Below are 19318 nucleotides of genomic sequence, written 5' to 3' on the forward strand. Positions count from 1 at the left end.
TGAGCCACATCAGCCAGGGCTGTCTTTTTGTTGTTGTTTGTTTTTATTGTGGAAAACTAAGTATATATAGATGTATAGAGAATAGTATGGTAAATCCATATCTACTGTCATTTAGCTTCAACAATTATCAACATATGACTTATCTTGCTTCATCTATACCCTCACTGTCCACCCCTCACTGTAACTTTGGACTATTTTGAAGCAAAACAGACATGATATTATTTCATTCACAGTGTACTTATTTTTTATGTAAATACGTTTTGAGAATGATGTCTTTGCATCGTGTACAGCAAGTAATCTGGCCAGATTTTTTCCCCATTAGCCTTTTGTAATTAATCACTTACTAGTTTAATGAGTAACCTCTCAAGACTTTTTTCTCTTCTATGTAAGTGTATGAATATCAATACACATATATTGGGTTGGCCAAAAAGTCCATATGGTTTTTTCTGTAAAATAAAAGACACACTTTTCATTTTCACCAATAGCTTTATTGATTTGGATATTTTGAGTATGTCAGCTATCTCTTCAATTCTCAATTAATGTCTTGATTTGCTTGCTGTCAATGTCAACTGGTCTACCCAACTGTCCAGCAAGAAAGCTCCAGCACAAAACTTCACAAACCACTTTAGACACGTTCAATCAGTCACAGCACCTTCTCCGTACACTCCACAGATCTTTGTTTGAGTTTCAGTTGTGTTTTTCCCTTTCTTGAAATAATACAGCATAATATGCCAAAAAATGTTGTGTATTTTCTTCCATCTTCAATATTTTTTTATTTTAATTGTTCAAGTAGTTTTCTGTCTTTACTCCCTTCCCAGCCCACCCCTCCAGTGCCCCCCACCTCCCTCCCATTTCCACCCCCTTTAGTTTTTGTCCATGTGTCCTTTATACTTGTTCCTGTAAACCCTCCCCCTTTTCCCCTGAAATTCCCTCCCCTCTCCTCTCTGGTCACTGTCAGCCTGTTCTCTATTTCAGTGTATTTGGTTATATTTTGCTTGCTTGTTTGTTTTGTTGTTTAGCTTCTTGTTAAAGGTGAGATCATATGGTATTTGTCTTTCACCACCTGGATTATTTCACTCAGCATAATGCTTTCCATTTCTGTCTATGCTGTTGCAAAGGGTAGGAGCTCCTTCTTTCTTTCTGCTGCATAGAATTCCATTGTGTAAATGTACCATAGGTTTTGGACCCATTCATTTACCAATGGGCATCTAAGTTGCTTCCAGCACTTGGATGTTGTAAATTGTGCTGCTATGAACATTGGGGTGTATAGGTTCTTTTGGATTGGTGTTTCAGGGTTCTTAGGATATAATCCTAGCAGGGTCAAAAGGCAGATCCATTTTTACTTTTCTTGGAAAATTCCATACTGTTTTCTGTAGTGGTTGTACCAATCTGCAATCCCACCAACAGTGAACTAGGGTCTGCTTTTCTCCACAACCTCTCCAACACTTCTTGTTTGTTGCTTTGCTTATGATGGCCGGTGTAAAGTGGTATCCCATTGTGGTATTTCACAGACATAGAACAAACACTTCAAAAATGTATATGGAACCATAAACAACCCCGAATAGCAGCTGCAATTTTGAGAAAAAAGAACAAAGAAGGAGGGATCACAATACCTGATACCAAACTGTATTACAAGGCTACTATAATCAAAACAGCCTGGTAGTGGTATAAAAACAGCCACATAGACCAATGGAACAGAACAGAGAGCCCAGAAATAAACCCAGGTCTCTACAGTCAACTAATATTCAACAAAGAGGGCAGCAACATAAAATGGAGTAAAAATAGCCTCTTCAACAAATGGTGTTGGAAGAACTGGACAGCTACTTGCAAAAAAATGAAACTTGAGCACCAGCTTACACCATATACCAAAATAAATTCAAGGTGGATAAAAGACTTAAATATAAGTTGTGACACCATTTAAGTCCTAGAGGAGAACATTGGTCAGATATTTCACACAGCAGCATTTTTACTGATATGTCCCCTGGAGCAAGGGACATAAAGGAAAGAATAAACAAATGGGATCTCATCAAAATTAAAAGTTTCTGCACGGCTAAAGAAAACAGTATTAAAATAAAAAGAACCAACTGTATGGGAAAACATATTTGCCAATGATACCTCAGACAAGGGTTTAATCTCCAAAATATACAAAGAACTTACACAACTCCACTCTAAGAAGACAAGCAACCCAATTAAAAAGTGGGCAAAGGACTTGAACAGACAATTCTCCAAGGAGGACCTACAGAGGATCCAGAGACACATGAAAAGATGTTCAATATCACTAGCTATCGGAGAGGTGCAGATTAAATCCATCTTCAATATTAACATGACTACACAAAAATTCCCCAATTCTGATCATTTTTTAATGCATGCCCATATGACGGGTTGTCACAGTACAATCTAACAAAATTGTTTTGAAGTTAAAGACAACTAAGCACTACTAGATCCGTTGTACGGAAAAAGTTTTTGGCCAACCCAGTAGTTATATTTTATTTGTTTTGTTAAAAAGGGGGAGGGTATCATACTCTATAGATTTTATTACAAAACTGCCTTCTTCAAGTATCTATAAACTATAGAAATCCTTCTGTGACAAGTCAGAGATCTGCTTCATTCATTGTCATAGCAGCAGAGTGTTCCATTGGGTGCGTGTCATAATTTCTTTAACCAGTCCTCTCTGCTTGATGCATGGGTTTCCTTTTGTTTTTGTTTTTGTTACAAAAGAGCTGAGTGAACATCACTCTACCACATCTTTAGATGCCTGCGTATTTCTGCAGAAGAGATTTAAAACAGGCACTGCCAGATCAGGGATCTGTTGAGACAGAATGGAACTTTACAAGAATGACCCTGCCCTCTTGTTCCGTGCCGGTAGCTTGCTCTAACCTGTGCCCAAATGCTGCTCAGCGCAAATTTGAGGGTCATGTAGGTGAGCACTGATGTCTCAATTTAATGCTTAAGGAAAATAGAGGGCAAAAGACTTGTTTTGAAAACCTAAAAAGGAAATGGGTGTGTTAGAGTGCTGGGCATAATTTACATCTCTAAGAACTTGCAGAAAGTAGGAAAGCCCATGAAAGAGATTGTTGCTAGGCTACAAACTCCAACAGACGGCAGGAGAGATGGGTGGACCGGTGGGGGTGTCCAGCTCTGTGTAAAGGACAATATAATAACAGTAATAATCCCAGACATTTGTACAACACTTTTCAGTGCACACGGGATTTGTACATCCATTTCTAATTTAAGCTACACAATAACCCCATGCAAAAATAGGAGCAGCCAAAAATAGACCATAGAACTTCCATGGGTGGACATTCTGGACTCTAAAATAGTGAAAATGTGGGAATAGCGTTATCCAGTAAACCCCTGGACAAGATCCAGTGACTGAACCAAAATGTAAAGATCAAAGGTACAGAAGCATAATTTGGGGGCAGTTTCCTTTAGCCACATACTATAAGCATCTCCCCGAGAACGTGGAATGGATAGGTGCCAGGGGAGCTATGGAAGAACCACTTGGAGAACTCGTCAATGTTCATATATCCCCCAACCTTACCCTGAGAGATGCTGATTCAGTGGGTTTGAGGTGGAGCCTGAAGTCATGCATTTTATTAAGCTCTCCTAGTGAAGCCAATGTGCAGCCAAGTTTAGGAACCACTGCTCTGGAAGAGTCTCCAAGGATTTTACTCTATGGGTCTGGTTACTAAACCCATACATCAGTGGACCTGAGTAGAGGAAAAGAATACCAACCAATCTAGCTGGGTATACTGGCATATAAGTATGTGTTTTGACAAGGGGGCACTTCCTTTGAATATAATTTCTAAAGGCATTTAAAAAATACAAAGTCTCACACTAAAGGCTGTTTTCTAAAACATGAATTGGGATTGGGGGCTTGTGTTGCTGTGAACGGAGTCCTGGCCTAGAGAGGCAACTATTTTAGAGCCAGTCAAACCCTGGACTTAAAGCTGAAGGATCCCTGGTAAGGATCCAGGTTATCCAAGCCCCAGTGATGACCGTAGACTGTGACCTCAGCTCTGAGGTTCACTTTTCTCCTCCAAAAGAGATAATGGCTGTGCCAGTCTCGTGTGTCCGGTTTCTACTCTCCCCGTCCTCCTCCTGCAGGCTCCCAGCCTGAGCTAGCTCTCAGCCCGATTGAATTTCTCCTCCTTTCTGTCTTTCCTTTATGTTCTTAGGTTGCTTACAGAGCCAAGAATGTAAGCTTTTGTGTAAGTATGTGTGTTTGCATGAGTAATTCTGACACATTTAGGGGACATACTTAGGGGTTCAAAATATACATAATGTATATACGTGAACTTCCTACTTACTAGTCTTACCAGGAAGATTTTGAGCTTCATTGTTTCTTTTCTATCATCTCTTTTTTTCTTTCCTGGAAAATGGACTTATGAACTAGCCTGCTGAGCACTTAAAGTAACCCACAAAAATGTTCACCGGCCTGAAGGTTCACATTCGTACACGTCCTTTCATGCCACATTTAAAATCTTCTCTAATCCTCTTGTTGCCCTTTGCCCTAACTTTGTAATCACCTCGGTTGTAAATATTGATGCTCACCCTTGATGCTGAAATACTGTAGAGTGAAGAGTAGAGCACGTGCAAATAAGAAGGGGAATAAGTCATACCAGACTATCATGGAGACTGAGATTTCGTATCACTAAGCTGATTTTTAATCTCATGGGGAGAATGGTTGTACTTGCAGATTTCCCTTACTGAATGTGTCTGTAAATGCACCACATTAAACGTGGTGAGCACTGAACCCCTCTTCCATTCATTCCCTCGTAGTGAAAACATTGTTCAATCCAGCTCCTGCCACTGCTGACCTGGACCCCCGGTTCTACGCCCTCTCAGACGTGTTGTGCTGCAACGAAAGTGAGGTAAGGATAGACGGTCTCGCTCATTCCATGAGGAACCAAAGACTGTCATGCAGGTGGATAAAGCAAAGAAGCGGGACTAACCACTTCAATTTGATTGCATGTGAATTTCGGAGCCCAGTGAAAATAGATTTTTCAGTTGACAGGGGTGAGGAGAAAGGAAATTAGATAATCCTCAGGGGGAAAAGGGTTCCCTGAGCCATCCCCACGGTCTGGCACCTAGCAAAAACCTCAGCCAGTTTTGGTGCCCGCCCTGCCCTCCCTCAGTTGGGGTTCTGTTTTCCTTTTTAATCAGTCCATATCCTGGGGGTCTGTGCTAAAATACCCTGTGGACTGATTAGTATTAGGGTTGCCAGATTTAGCAAATAAAAATATAGGACAACCAGTTAAATTTGAATTTCAAACAAGCCACAAGTAATACAGTAAATGTGCTTATACTAGAAAATGATCTGTTGTTTATCTGAAATTCAAATTTAACTGGGTACCCTGTATTGGACCCTGCAACCCCAGTTCACGTACAACCCCTGGTGCATGGGCTGCATTCTGCTGGGAAGTTCCTGTGACCACACTGGTAGGCAGGCACAGGTTTCCTGCCGATGCCATGGGAAGGCCATGGGGAGGCCATGGGGGCCACTCTACTAGGGGAGTGCCCACTCAGTGCAGCCGAGGGACATAATTTATAGATCTGCAATAAATATCTGTCAGTATATTCATATTATGCCATTCATTCTGAAGTATTTTAGGAAGATGATTTTAATATTTCTCCCTTTTATACGTAGATAATTTTAGACCAGAGCTCCCTACCAACATTGGGAAGGCAGGACATATTATACAATGCAACATGCAGAGAGACAAAGTTAGTAATAATGAACTATACGGTCACTTTCCATTTGGTTCAAAGGCTGAATGACAATTTCTAGGATTTCTTGACCTGCCTTTTTGTTAATTTCATCTCTTAGAACATAAAGTAAACAAGCAAGAAGTCTGCCACAGGAAACTAATTTTAACCACAATATACTACGCAATATTTTTGAGCAACCACCATGGCCAGGCTTTGTACTAGGAAAAAGGAATTGTGGGAGACTGGGACCATTGCACAATAAGGGGTTAGATTACCATCAACTGCCAAACGGCCTTAGGTTTCCCTGCTGGATACTTACAGAGCAGTGTACTTATTCTTCAAACACTAACCACAGCTCAAATTACTTGCTCGATACTTCTGTCTTCTCCATTAAATTACCAGTCTTGTGAGGGCAGGTATACCTGATTATTCTCTGTTATATCCACGATGTCTGTCCCTATGTGTATAGTTATCTATTGCTATGTAAGACAATAAATTACCCCATATTTTAGTGGTTTACAACAACAGTAATTATTTGCAGTCCCTCACGGATTCTGTGCATCAGGAATTGGCACAGGCGCAGCATGGCTTGTCTCTCCTCCGTGAGGTCTGGGGCCTGGAAGACTCAAAGGCTGAGAGCCGGAATCATCCAGCGCCTCCTTCCCGCACAAGCGTGCTATCTCATGCTGGCTGCAGGCCAGAACACTCACACAAGGCCTCTCCTTGTGGCCTGAGCTTCCTCGCAATATGGAAGCTGGGTTTCGAGACCCAATATCCACAGAGAGAGGAGGGGGGATCTAGGCAGAACACATGTTGGCTTTCATGACCTAGCTTTGGAAGTCACACAGTGTCTCTTCTAACCCATTCTGTTTATTAAGACAGGAAAGTCCACCCTGGTCCCCCACCTCTCAACAGGATTTTGTCCTTGTCCCTGTGTGAAAAAGGTCATGTGTGTTATATATAATGACACGGTTGGCTTTGTAAATTACTGTCTGTTATACTGTACCTAGTTCATAGTTGGCACCTAGTAAATGCTTACAGAATGAGTGAATGAACAAATGAACAAACTCTGGTCATTAAGGAAATTGATCTGAAAAATGTAATGGAAAGAAAACTTTACAAGCCTAACATTCTTATGGATGACTTTAAAGCAGAATAATAAAGTAAATTCTTGTGTTAAGATACTCCCTCTGCTCCACACACAAACTACTGATATATAAATATAAATATAAAAAGAAATAAGGAAAAAACACTCACAAGCTCAGAACAACTCCACAGATTGGAAATGGAACAGCCCTGGGTGTGCTTGCTCCAGTCCTAGAAGCAGGTATTGTGGTAGGGAGTTTACCCCTGAGAATCATGGGCACTAAACGTGTGCCGCTCATGGGAGCCCGGAGCAGTGCCCACTGCCAGGAACCAGAGATGCTGCACTCAGGCTCCTCTGCTAAACGAAAGTGGTGCAAGAAGCTGCTACCCCTGCTGCCGAGACTACACCTGTAGAAGACTCCAAACCTGATGAGCTAGGAGGACAGAGATACTACCTCTGATCAGGAAAGAAACCAGGCCAACTGCCGGTACACCGCCCAGCTCTGGTTTAGAGATTGTTGGAGGCCTGACAGATGCAGCTGGGAACCCTACACAGCAGGGGAGTCATGTGGGAGCTGGAGTGGGAAGGGTCTCCAACTCACAGTGAGCAAAGTGAGCCCGTAAGTGAAGAAACATAGTTGGCAAGTTTTCCAACAAAAACAATAATCTAAAGATGAATTTGCACAAAATGAAATTTAAATAAGAAATCAATGCAAAAAAGTCTTTAAAAAATAGGATTAAGATTGTCATTCAGGCCCTGGCTGGTGTAGCTCAGTGGATTGAGCATGGGCCTGCGAACCACATGATGGCGGTTCGATTCCCAGTCAGGGCACATGCTTGGGTTGCAGGCCAGTTCCCTGCAGGGGATGCAGGAGAAGCAACCATACATTGATGTTTCCTTTCTCTCTCCTTCCCTTCCCCTCTAAAGATAAATAAATAAAATATTTTTTAAAAGGTTGTCATTTATTTAAAAAGGAGAATTGTGAAAGAAAAACACAAAGCGATAATGTGTGAATATGAGAACCAATTAATTAGAAGTCTTGAAAATGAAAAATAGTCATTAAAAAAGTTTTAAAGCACTCATGAGAAATGTGAACATTAGACTGAAATAAAGAATTAGTGAATTGAAAGAAAATCTTGATCAGTTCTCACCTAGAAGTAGAAAACTCAATGCACCTAGAAAGAGGCACAGACAAAAATATTTTCAAATATTAAAAAGGAGTTTAGAGAACTAAAAGATGATTTGTGAGGCTCCAACATACATCTAATTGGAGTGAACAAAGAGAATGGAGGGAACCGAAGAGAAGCCATACTAGAGGGCAAATTGGAAGGTGTTTTCTAAAATTGAAAAAATACATGAGTCCCCAGATCAAAAGTGTATTAAAAGTACCACATGAGATAAATAGATGTGACTTAGACTTAATATTTCATGCATAAAATTAAAGGTAAAGACAAAAATATTTTGCCCTGGCTGGTGTAGTTCAGTGGATTGAGTGCGGGCTGTGAACCAAAGGGTCATGGTTTGATTCCCAGTCAGGGCACATGCCTGGGTTGCGGGCCTGGTCTCCAGTGGGGGCCATATGAGAGGCAACCACACATTGGTGTTTCTCTCCCTCTCTTTCTCCTTCCCTTCCTCTCTCTCTAAAAATAAAAATAAATAAAACATTAAAAAATAAAAACAGCTTCTTATTAAAAAAAAGACAAAAATATTTTTAATAAAATATTAAAAAGACAGAAAAAAGGAGGGAAAAAAAGACATTACATAGAAATGATAAGAATATGTAAAACTTTATTACTTGTAAAAGGGAAAAAAGGAAAAACGAAGTGCCCATAAAACTCTAAAACAATACATTTGCAAATATGGAATACTGTGTGGATTAAGGGGGGAAAGGTAAAGCTACGTATATCAACATAATTTAAATAATGTTAAGGAAAAACACATTGCTAAATACCAGGAATATATGTGGAAGATATCATTTACCTTCTTTAAATAAAATACCTGAAATGAATAAAGTAAAATGTAAAGGTTTGTTAAAGGTGGATGGTAGGTACAAGGGTTTTTGTTGCATTATTTTTTATGTTCAAGGTATTTTGTCAAAGAATTGTTTTTTTAAAAGGTTTTTAGAAACCACAAGTCAGTGTTTCTCAAAATAGACCAACTCAACAGACATAACTGATCCCAGTGAGAAAAATCTATGAAAAACTTATAAAAACAAAAAAAGAAAGTGACCTCAAGCATAACCACTCAGACTGAAAAGGTCTTGAAAAACAGACAGCAACTTCCAGTCAAGATGGCAGCTAAGCAGACATGAATCGCCTCTTTTCACAACTGCATCAAAATTACAACTAAAATATAGAACAACCATCACTCAGAACCATCACAAATCAAGTTGAATGGAAGTCCGACAACTACAGAATTAAAGCAACTACATCCATCCAGATTGGCGAGAGGGGCGCAGACATGGAATGGGCTGGTCCCTCACCTACGAGTGGTGGATAAAAATTCAGGAGGGGTTTCTCAGGAGTCCTAACCCCACACCAGGTCCCCCAGCCCAGGTTTCCAGTGCCAGGAAGATAAGTCCCCACAACTTCTGGCTGCAAACATCAGTGGGGATTGAGTCAGTGAAAGGAACTGCTAGAGCCCCAAGCAGTTCCTCTTAAGGGTCCACCTACTCAGATTCACTCCTGAGCTCCAGCAAAGGGCAGCAGCTTGAAAGATACCAGCGTTTTACAGGGAAAAACTAAAGTGTCTGGCATCAAGGTGAGCAGAGGCCAGTGTCCCTCCTTTAAACCCTCCAGCCACAGAGCCAGCAGGCTGGTACCATCTGTGAGACTCCATCAACCTGACCAACACTGTTTGACACGCCTTGAAGATCCCCACAGACTCCACCCCACCTAACATATGAGCCTACCCAAGCTGCTTTTCCATATGAATTATTGGCAGACCATGCTTCACAACTTCCCAAATACCAACAAACAAGCAACAGCGGGCCTCGGGCAGCCCCAGGGCCAGCACTAGCAACAGTCAACCTAGATTCACAGCTTGGCTTCTCCTGGGAATCTCCAAGCCCAGCACAAGTAGCAGCCACCTCAGATTGCTCAGTCAGGATGTCCCCCGGCAAAACACAGGTGGGGGCTGACCTCGGCTTGTACCACTTGGGAAACCCCAGGGCCAGCACACCCTGGACAGTGGACAGCTACAGACGACATCAGGCACCACCACACTGCCGAGGCACAGCTGATCCTCCACAAAGGGTGGAGGTTGACGGTAAGTGGTCACAGCCAATCCTTGCAGCAGACTGGCCTGAGTAAATCACTCCTATTGATCTGCCAACAGCTACCAAGGCTCAACTGTATAAAAAGGGTGTACTAAACCCGCATGAAGGGCTCCAAGTAACCAGCCTGTACCACTGGACCATACAAGATACCTACTACATTAGGCCACACAACCAAGACATGGAGTCAAGGCTACTCTACCTAATACATGGAAGCAAACACAGGGAAGCTGCCAAAACAAGGAGACAAAGAAACATGGCCCAAATGAAAGAACAGATCAAAACTCCAGAAAAAGAGCTAAACAAAATGGAGATAAGCAATCTATCAGATGCAGAGTTCAAAACACTGGTTGTAAGGGTGCTCAAGGAATGTAGTGAAGACCTCAGCAGCGTGAAAAAGATCTAGTCAGTAATAAAAGATACACTAGTGAAATAAAGAACAATTTACAGGGAAACAACAGTAGAGTGGAAGAAGCCAAGAATCAAATCAATGATATGGAACATAAGGAAGCAAAAAACACAAATCAGAACCACAAGAAGCATAAAGAATCCAAAAAAGCAAAGCTAGTATAAGCTGCCTCTGGAACAACTTAAAGTGTTCCAACATTCACATCTTAGGGCTGGCTGCTAGGAGAAGAAAAAGAGTAGGAAATTAGAAATTGATTTGAAAAAATAATGAAGGAAAACTTCTCTAATTTGGTGAAGGAAATAGACATGCAAATCCAGGAAGCACAGAGAGTCCCAAACAAGATGGATGCAAAGATGCCCATTCCAAAACATGTCATAATTAAAATGCCAATGGTTAAAGATAAAGAAAGAATCTTAAAGGCAGCAAAAGAAAAGCAGTTAGTTATCTAGAGGGGAGTTCCCATAAGACTGTTAGCTTATTTCTCAAAAGAGACTTTGCAGGCTAGAAGCGATTGGCAGGAAATATTCAAAATCATGAAATGCAGGGACCTACAGCCGAGATTGTTCTACCCAGCAAAGCTATAATTTAGAATCAAAGGGCAGATAAAGAGCTTCTCAGAGAAGAAAAAATCTAAAGGAGCTCATCATTTCCAAACCATGACTATATGAAATGTTAAAGGGACTTAAGAAAAAGACAAAGATGAATACTATGAACAATAAAATGGCAAAAATACAAATCTGTCAACAATTGAATCTAAAAAACAAGGTAAGCAAACAAGAACAGGTAGAATCATGGATACATAGAGCTTCTTTTTTTAGATTTTATTTATTTATTTATTTTAGAGAGGGGGGGAAGGGAGAGAGAGAAATATCAATGTGTGGTTGCCCCTCACATGCCCCTTACTAGGGACCTGGCTCACAACCCAGGCATGTGCCCTGACTGGGAATCGAACCAGAGTCCTTTTGGTTCACAGGCAAGCACTCAATCCACTAAGCCACACCAGCTGGAGTGGATACAAAGAGCATTTAGATGGTTGTTAGATGGGAGAGAGTTGTGGGGAGGAATGGGTGAAGAGGTGAGGGGATTAAGAAGTACAAATAGGAAGTTACAGAATAGCCATGGGGTGTACAGTACAGTATAGGAAATGGAATAGCCAAAGAACGTATGCTCGTGGCCCACAGAGGAGAACAATGGTGGGGGAATTGCCTGAGGGAGTAGGCGGTGCTGGGTGGAAGCATGGCAAAGGGGGGGAAATCAGGACAACTGTAATAGCGTAATCAGTAAAATATAATGAAACAAGAAAAAATGTAAAAAGATGGTAAGAGAGGACATGTTCAAGTTAATGAGACCTGTGCGCCTAGGAAAACCAAAGCCCAGAAGGAGCAGACGCTGTGGGAGGATTTACCGGAGACAGACAGGAAGGGCTCAGCTGGGTGGCATCTGAGCAAGCGCAGGACGGCCAGAACCATTCTTAGCACAGGAAGGACCCAGTTAGACTGTGGCACAGAGAAGACAGAATTTGAGTCAGAGTATCTCATAGTTCGTCCAGTTTTGTGATTTTTTCAACCACCTGTCTCAGAACCATAGAGGTTCCTCCAAGAAGCTGGAGGCTTGCCCAGGGGGATGAGGGAGCAGGGCTACAGCCCCATCACCCCTTCTTTAGCCAGAGACCTTGTCACGGCGTATTCTGGGGGAGAACTGCTGATCCTGTGCAAGCCCCCTCCTTTTCTAACCGTACGTGCCTGGGGACAGTCGCAGAGTTAGTGGAGACCCGGGTGTCGTGGCATTTGTTACTTTTTCTGCCACCTCTCAGTGCCTCTCCTCTGCCTCCATCTCCTCTAGAAAAATGAACAAAGAAAGAAATGGCGGAGTGCTAACATGGAAAGCCGTAACCAGTGATAGGAGAAAGGCAGGGGCCCACGAGGGGCCTAGAGGAATTTCGTCCTTCCAAGTGCGGTTTACAGCTGAGCCTTATCCATGAGAGGCATGGCAGTGGCCCCTTCCCTTCTCCTGGTCTCCCTCCACTTTATTTTGTAGGAGTCTCTTTGTTCCCCCTACCTCTTTATTATGAAAATTACTGTACCTTCACACAGAAAAGCTGAAATAGCAATACAACGAATACTCGCACGCTTCACCTGAACAGGTGTTAACATTTTGCTATACTTGTTTTTCTGAGCCAGTATCTGTCAGAGTTCTCCATGGCATTGGTCGTTACGCAAAATAAGGGAGACATTTTCTAGAAAATCAAAGCCAGAGTGGAGTGGACCCCACTTGCTTTTCTCACCATTGCTTCCTCGCACTCTCTGTCTTCCAGGCTGAGATTCTGACCGGCCTCGCGGTGGGCAGCCCGGCGGACGCTGGGAAGGCTGCGCTGGTGCTCGTGGGAAGGGGCTGCCAGGTGGTAATCATCACCTTGGGTGCCGAAGGATGCGTGATGCTGTCACAGTCGGAACCTGTTCCAAAGTACATTCCCACAGAGAAAGTCAAGGCTGTGGATACCACGGTAGGTTCTAAAATGTCAGAATCATTCGGGGCCCTTGAAATCGTCATGTAGTTGCTAAGATACCGCCCTTCAGTTTTTGGATCATGAGGTCATGGCTCCCGGAGGTGATATGGTAGAAAAGAAAAACAACCAGGCAGGAGAGCCATATCCTAAAGCCTCTCTAACCCACTGTAGAACTTTCTACAAGTCACTTAAGCTCTCGGAGCCTCAGTTTTCTTATCCATAAAATTGAAATAGTAGTACACTGATACCTGTATTACTTATAGTCATTCCATAAATATTTATTGAATACCTACTACATGCCAGTAAATAATGGGTGCTGGGGCTATAATGATGAACGAGATAGTTTCTGCCATCAAGGGTCTTAGATTTTAGACAATAGACAAATCACCAGGTCTAATAGGCTTCCTGAGGAATGAAATAGCAAGGAGCACTGGTAGCAGAGCTCGCTCTTTCAGCCATCCAATAGTAACAGCTAACATTGACTGCATGCTCACTGTGTCTCTTCGGCGTACTTCTCACATAATCTGTGCAACAATTGTACGAGATAGGTACAGTTATTATTCTCATTTTACAGATTTAGAAACGTGCTCAGGACCATAGTGCTAGGCAGTAACAGAGCCGAGGTCCGAAACTGGGCCTGTGGGCGCTCCACAGGTTCTTTGTGCATGAGGCGCCGTGGGAAGGACAAGCAGGTTAAGGGGGCACATCACGGCTCGCCACGGAGCAGGGATGAAAAGGAAACAAGTTAGAAAAAGGGCTCAGGGCCCCACTAAAGCTGGGGAAATAAAAACGGTCTCTTTATGGCCTGGAATGCAGAAGAGCTGACTACAAAAGTAAACATATGCCAGGAACACGAAACTAGAGGAAGACTAAAAATTTTAGAATTTTTATTTATAAGAAACTGCCGTATAATTGTTAACAAAATATGTTTTGGTTTTTGTGCTTAGAAAATACTTTAAAATGTGGGTCGTTTATCAAAAAGAAGCCCAAGAGGATCTGATGAGGTTTTGGATACAAATGTGTTTTAAAAAATAGATAAGTGCAAAGCATGCTTTTATCACATGAAATTACATTGTCATTGCCTTTCAGAAGGGTGTTTGAAAGACAAATACTTTAAAGGGTGTTGCATTATCGGGTATTTGATCAGTTGTACTTGACGTTGTTATTTTCTTCATATTTAATCATTTGTAAAACCATTAGTTTTTTTCTGCTTTGTCAAGATGGACAGTAACCTGAATATGAAAGGTTTCTTATTAGTTCTGAAATTGATCTTGCATTGGACTGAAACTCTCCCAGGTCCTGAACCAAAGCAGAAGAGTTTATTCTTCTCTTGCTAACCATTAAATGAAGGGTCCTTGTGGAGATGCTGGACTCTGTGGGTTCCCAGAAGCAGCCTAGACCCAGCTCTCAGTGCCCACGTCAGTCACAATTCCTGTTGTTTGCTCAGAAGCACCAGACACACAGCTCACGTGGGCTCACACAATACAGGGGATGTATTTGGTGCACGTAACTAGAAAGTTCGAAAGTGGGGCAGAATGCGGAGGCCAGCCCGTGTCACTAGCACTCGCTCGCCCTCCCCCTGTCAGCTCTGCCTGCCTTGCAGTGGGCTTTGAGCTCAGGTAGGCCCCTCCACGTGATGGGCCTTGGCAGCTTCCTGCCACACCATGCCCCACATCATGTCCCCATCTCTGGCGTCAAATGAAAATCAAAGAACTCTTACAGGAGGATGGGATGCTGGTCAGACAAAAGAACCCCGCCTGCCACAGAACACTTGAATGGAATTGCACTGCGTGGGCGTGGGACCGGATCGTGAGGGAACCACCCCGGGGAATGTTCGAATTAGAAGCAATAGTAATAATCCTCCGAGTAGTTTCCTGTGGAAGGATTGTATTTCATAGATCATGATGGATGGCAGCTCTGAGCATCTTAAACGCAGCAATGTGCATGAAGGAAGTTTTCCCTTTGTTCTGTGCCCTTTCATTTGGTTTCCCAGCGCTTGCCATTAAGTTTTAAGTTTCAGAAAAGGTGAAACACAGTGAGAGTCTAGGGGACAGATAACTTAATGCTCAGAGGCAGGAGATAGAAAATGGGATCAGGAAGACCAGGGCACTGGGTCAAGATCAGCTGGGTTTTTCTATAAAAGGCCAGGCAGTAAAGTTTTCGGTTCATGGGCCACAGGCAGACGTGCTCCGTCACAGCTACTCACCTCGCATGCCCTGGCGGCACAAGAGCAGCATAAACAGCTGCGCACCGACGAGATTAAGGTGGTGTTCGGTTACAGTTGGATTGTTTTAAGGGAAGGTTGTTCATTGGAATCTCCAGTGCACTCACTAGGACAAGAACTAAAAAAGAAAAAAACACTAAAATAAACAAGGGAATTAAAATGGTACGCTAGAAAATATCTAACACAAAAGACCTACTGATGGAAGAACAGAGAAATAAAGAAGCTACTGGAAGATATCCTCTTGCAAACTGAGTAATAAAACTAAGACAGCAAAAAGTATGGGATCTAGGAGCCAGGCGATGCAACATAGCAGAGAAGTCAGAGATGATGATGTCAAGGATGATGGAGGAAAGTTCCAGAACAGTAGCTGTAGAGCATACTCATAAGCATTCAGTCCAGATGACAGCAGGTGAGTGGAGGGCCCTAGGAGGAGGGTCTCCCAGAAAAAAAAAAGGAAAAAGAAAGAAATAGTGGGTTATTCATAGGTTTGAATATGCCCAGAGATTTTTAGTTTTCTTGCAGGATTTGAGGATGTAGAAATTAATATGTAGAAAACTGAGGAAATTTTTTAAAAGAGGAAAATTTTTCCCCTAGGTCATCTGGAGTCTAGGGGGGAAAAGTATGATTAAGGAAATGCAATCTCAGTACAGCACATGATTACGAATTCACAGTCAGGACAATGTAAGTGCCGATTATTGATTTAACCAAAAATTGAGATTACAGTCACACTTCGGAGACTGAGAAAGAGTGAGTGTGTGTTTGTGTGTGCATGGGGGAAGATAGGAGGACGAAATGCTCATCTTCCATAGTTGGAAGGCAAAAGATAATATCTAAAACCGATTTTAAAAATAGCAGTGTAAAGCATATTACCAAAAATAGAAGATAAATATCAGGAGAAACAGCTAAAGGAATCCGAAGTATTCGCCTCATGGAAATGGTTGTGGAGAGAGCTGGGGCCCTTGCACTTGAAGTCCTCCCTTTTAAACTGGGAGTACGGATGCTCCGATTCTTTGTCAGTGGAAAAACACAAGGAGGTGGCACGTGCCTCCACTAGGATGGCTATGACCAAAAAAAGACAATGGCCAGTGCTGACAGGATGTAGAGAGATTGGACCCCTCAAACAACGCTGGTACCAATGAAAAATGGTGTAGCCACTTCGGAAAACAGTCTGGGAAAGCTTCAAAGAGTTAAAGGTAGAGTTAGTTGTAATATGCCCGAGCAATTCAACTCCTAGTATATACCCCAGAGAAATGAAAAGAAGTCCACACAAAACATACACACAAATGTTCGTAGCAGCATTATTCATAACAGCCCCAAATTTGAAGCAACCCAAACTTTCATCAACAGATGAATGAATAAACAAATTGTGGTACATACTGTGGGGGAAGAAGAAAATTTCCTTTACCCTGGTAGGTTCTTCTGGCTGATCTAAATTATTAAGTCAACATGAGACAGAGTAACAGGAGAAAATAACCGAAATCAATTATGTGTATTCAGGAAACTCCGCATGCATGAGAGGTTCTGAGACAGGGACTTAAAGTCAGGTGCACTGAGCCGACGACGAGGTCAGGCAGCAGCTGGGGGCTGCAGAGGGGAGGAAGTCATTCATTCATAGGCAGTCAGAAGAGCAGGGGGTCAGTAGTTAGAAGTTTGCCCTGCCCTATAGAAGAGCCATAAAAAATTATTCCTCGTAATAACTCTTATTATGGGCAAGGACCCACATTTAAGTTCTTTAAAAAAGAGGTAAAATTTTCTCATGAGTCCCCAGGATATTGACTGCCTTCAGCTCAAAATAATTCACATGCCACAGTAGCCCATCTTGAGGAGGCCTGTTCTGAACCCCTGCGATATATAAAACAGTATTACTCAGCCATAAACGGAATACAGGTGCATCCTACAACATGGATGAACATCCAAAACATACTAAGTGAAAGCAGCTAGATATAAAAGGCCACGTGTTACATGCTTCCATTTATACAGAAGAGGTAAATCTACAGACACAAAGCAGGTTGACGGGAGCCAGTGCCTGGGGAGAGGGCATCAGGGAAGTGACTGCCAGTGGGTGTGGGGTTCCTCTTCGGGGTGATGAAAGTGTCCTGGGATGGTGGTAGTTGCGCAATCTTGTGGATACACCAAAATCACTAACTTGCGCACTTTGAAAGGGTGAACTTTACAGTATGTGAATGGTATCTCAATTTAGAAAACAGAAGTCAAAAAAATAACAAAAAGATCCATTTAGGCACTTCACTGAAGGATGGGTATGCTTGTGATAAAGAATCCTCCATGTAATTGCTCCCTGAACCTGCTGAATGGCTCTCCGGGTCCCCTAGTAGAGCGGAGGTGACACAGGAAACGAGGGTGGTTATTTTCTGGGTGTAGAATCTCCCTCGGCCTCATTACGCTATCTTTGTCCTCTCACCCAGCACTCTCATTATTAAACTTCTTGCCTATTCTGTACACAACTGTTCGGCCCTTCATACATCTAAAAAGAGGAGCTAATTCACACGGTGAGGTGAGGCACACCCGGGGGGGCATTTTGTGCTGATCCCTGGGCTCCTTCTCATCCTTGTCAGGAGGGTGTTACTTGCTCTCAATGGGTTTGTAACTTTCTTGCTTTTCCCTTCCTCCTAATTTCCTGCAATACACACACTTTTAAAAATCATGTTATGCAGCCTAAATATACACAGCTTTTGTTTGTCAACCACACCTCAGTAAAACTGGAAATAAATAAATAAATAAGTGAACAGGGACAGCGTGGGTGGTGGAGACATCCCCTATTGGTCGGCACTTTGTCCGCGTGGGCCAGATGGCCGGCCCGGGAGCCGCCGTCTCCCGTTCTACGTCAGTGCTTCTGCAGACGGCTGTGTTCGGCTTTTCCTCAGTGTTAATAGTTGGATATATCACTTCTATTTTTGCATCCCTTTCCCGTCGTACTAGAGCGAGATGGTGGCAGTAGCTGCAGATGTCCTCAGCTCTGTTTGGAAGACACGACAGATGTGTCTCTTTCCTCTTTTCCCATCTCTATGTTGTCTGAATCTCAGCCTCAAAAATGACACGGCACTGATGTCCTCACTCCTTCTGGCCTGAAGGTCAGGGGCTTTGCCATCTTGTGATCATTGCACAGAATGATCACTTCGCAGTCAGAGCTACACACATGTGAGTGTGGTAATATTTTAAGATTATAGGGCTATTCTGATAGAATATATTGTAATATTAATTGTCCCTGGCCTATAAGCTCTGTAGAATTCTTTATATGTGCTTTTCTACATGTGAATGGTTATATCCTACAATCCACATTGACACTGACTGGAAGAATTCAGCCCACAGGCTAAATCTGTCTTCTCAAGAATTACTCACTCTATAATAAATCATCATAATTTAGGGGATATAAGTAAGCAGATAGTAATCAAAAGCCAGGGGCACAGGGGTTCTCTTCATCATTCTTTACTTCCTTTTCTTTCTATCCGTTATATCTGAGTCCCATAGAGGTCGAAGCTGCTAGCAAGGCACCAGCTGCATGGACGCCCCCAGGGGACAGCTCGGGGCCTGAGATCCTGCCCCAACTAGAGAGCGCACCAGGAGGGAGCGGGGGTAGTTTCTATTCCAGTTTGTGTGGAAGCACTGGTGGCGGGGGGGGGGGGAGGGGGGACTGCAGGGGCTGATGGGTTACCCACAGCTTTCCAAAGTAACTTCTTGTATTCCCCTCACCTGGGTCTGCCCTCAGTCAGCCATCCCAGCTGCTCTCAGGGATGGGTTCCTATGCATCCCCCTCGGAGGTACCATCCAGAATGACCACCGAGTTGGGTCTTTGAAAACCCAGCATCTGAAGAGCCATTGTTCCCAACTTGGTGTGACCTTTCCCCACAACCTATACCTTCTTTCCACCCCCATCCCCCTGGCCAGAGGCGAACCAAATGAGTATCACCAGATGTCATTAGAGCCAGTGAACATCTGTGCCCTTAAGGGGTGTTCCTCAACTCCAGCAAACTGAGGTGCTGCTTCCTACTTGGCCGCAGTCTTACTGAGAGGCCTGGACGCACGGGGACGCCCCTGCTAGTCTCCATGACACCCTGCAGGCTGTCTCCGCAGCACAATGCTCTTTCTTC

At 43.0% G+C, this 19318-nt stretch overlaps 1 protein-coding gene across 3 annotated transcripts in view; it reads left to right on the top strand.

Moving 5' to 3' along the window:
• The window catches only part of RBKS (ribokinase), a 94231-nt gene that overhangs the window by 46645 nt on the left and 28268 nt on the right, over positions 1 to 19318 (top strand). For 2 of the 3 annotated variants that reach the window (XM_037066665.1, XM_037066667.1), the window contains exons 6-7: positions 4783 to 4874; positions 12797 to 12985. In XM_037066665.1, coding sequence (XP_036922560.1) covers positions 4783 to 4874; positions 12797 to 12985 — 281 coding nt within the window. Of the gene's footprint in view, positions 1 to 4782; positions 4875 to 12796; positions 12986 to 16980; positions 17865 to 19318 lie in introns of those variants that run through there. The other variant, XM_037066666.1, reaches the window with a different exon arrangement.

This window comes from Sturnira hondurensis, unplaced genomic scaffold (genome assembly GCF_014824575.4).
Source record: "Sturnira hondurensis isolate 20B ecotype Veracruz unplaced genomic scaffold, ASM1482457v3 Scaffold0016663, whole genome shotgun sequence".
Lineage (NCBI taxonomy): Eukaryota > Metazoa > Chordata > Mammalia > Chiroptera > Phyllostomidae > Sturnira > Sturnira hondurensis.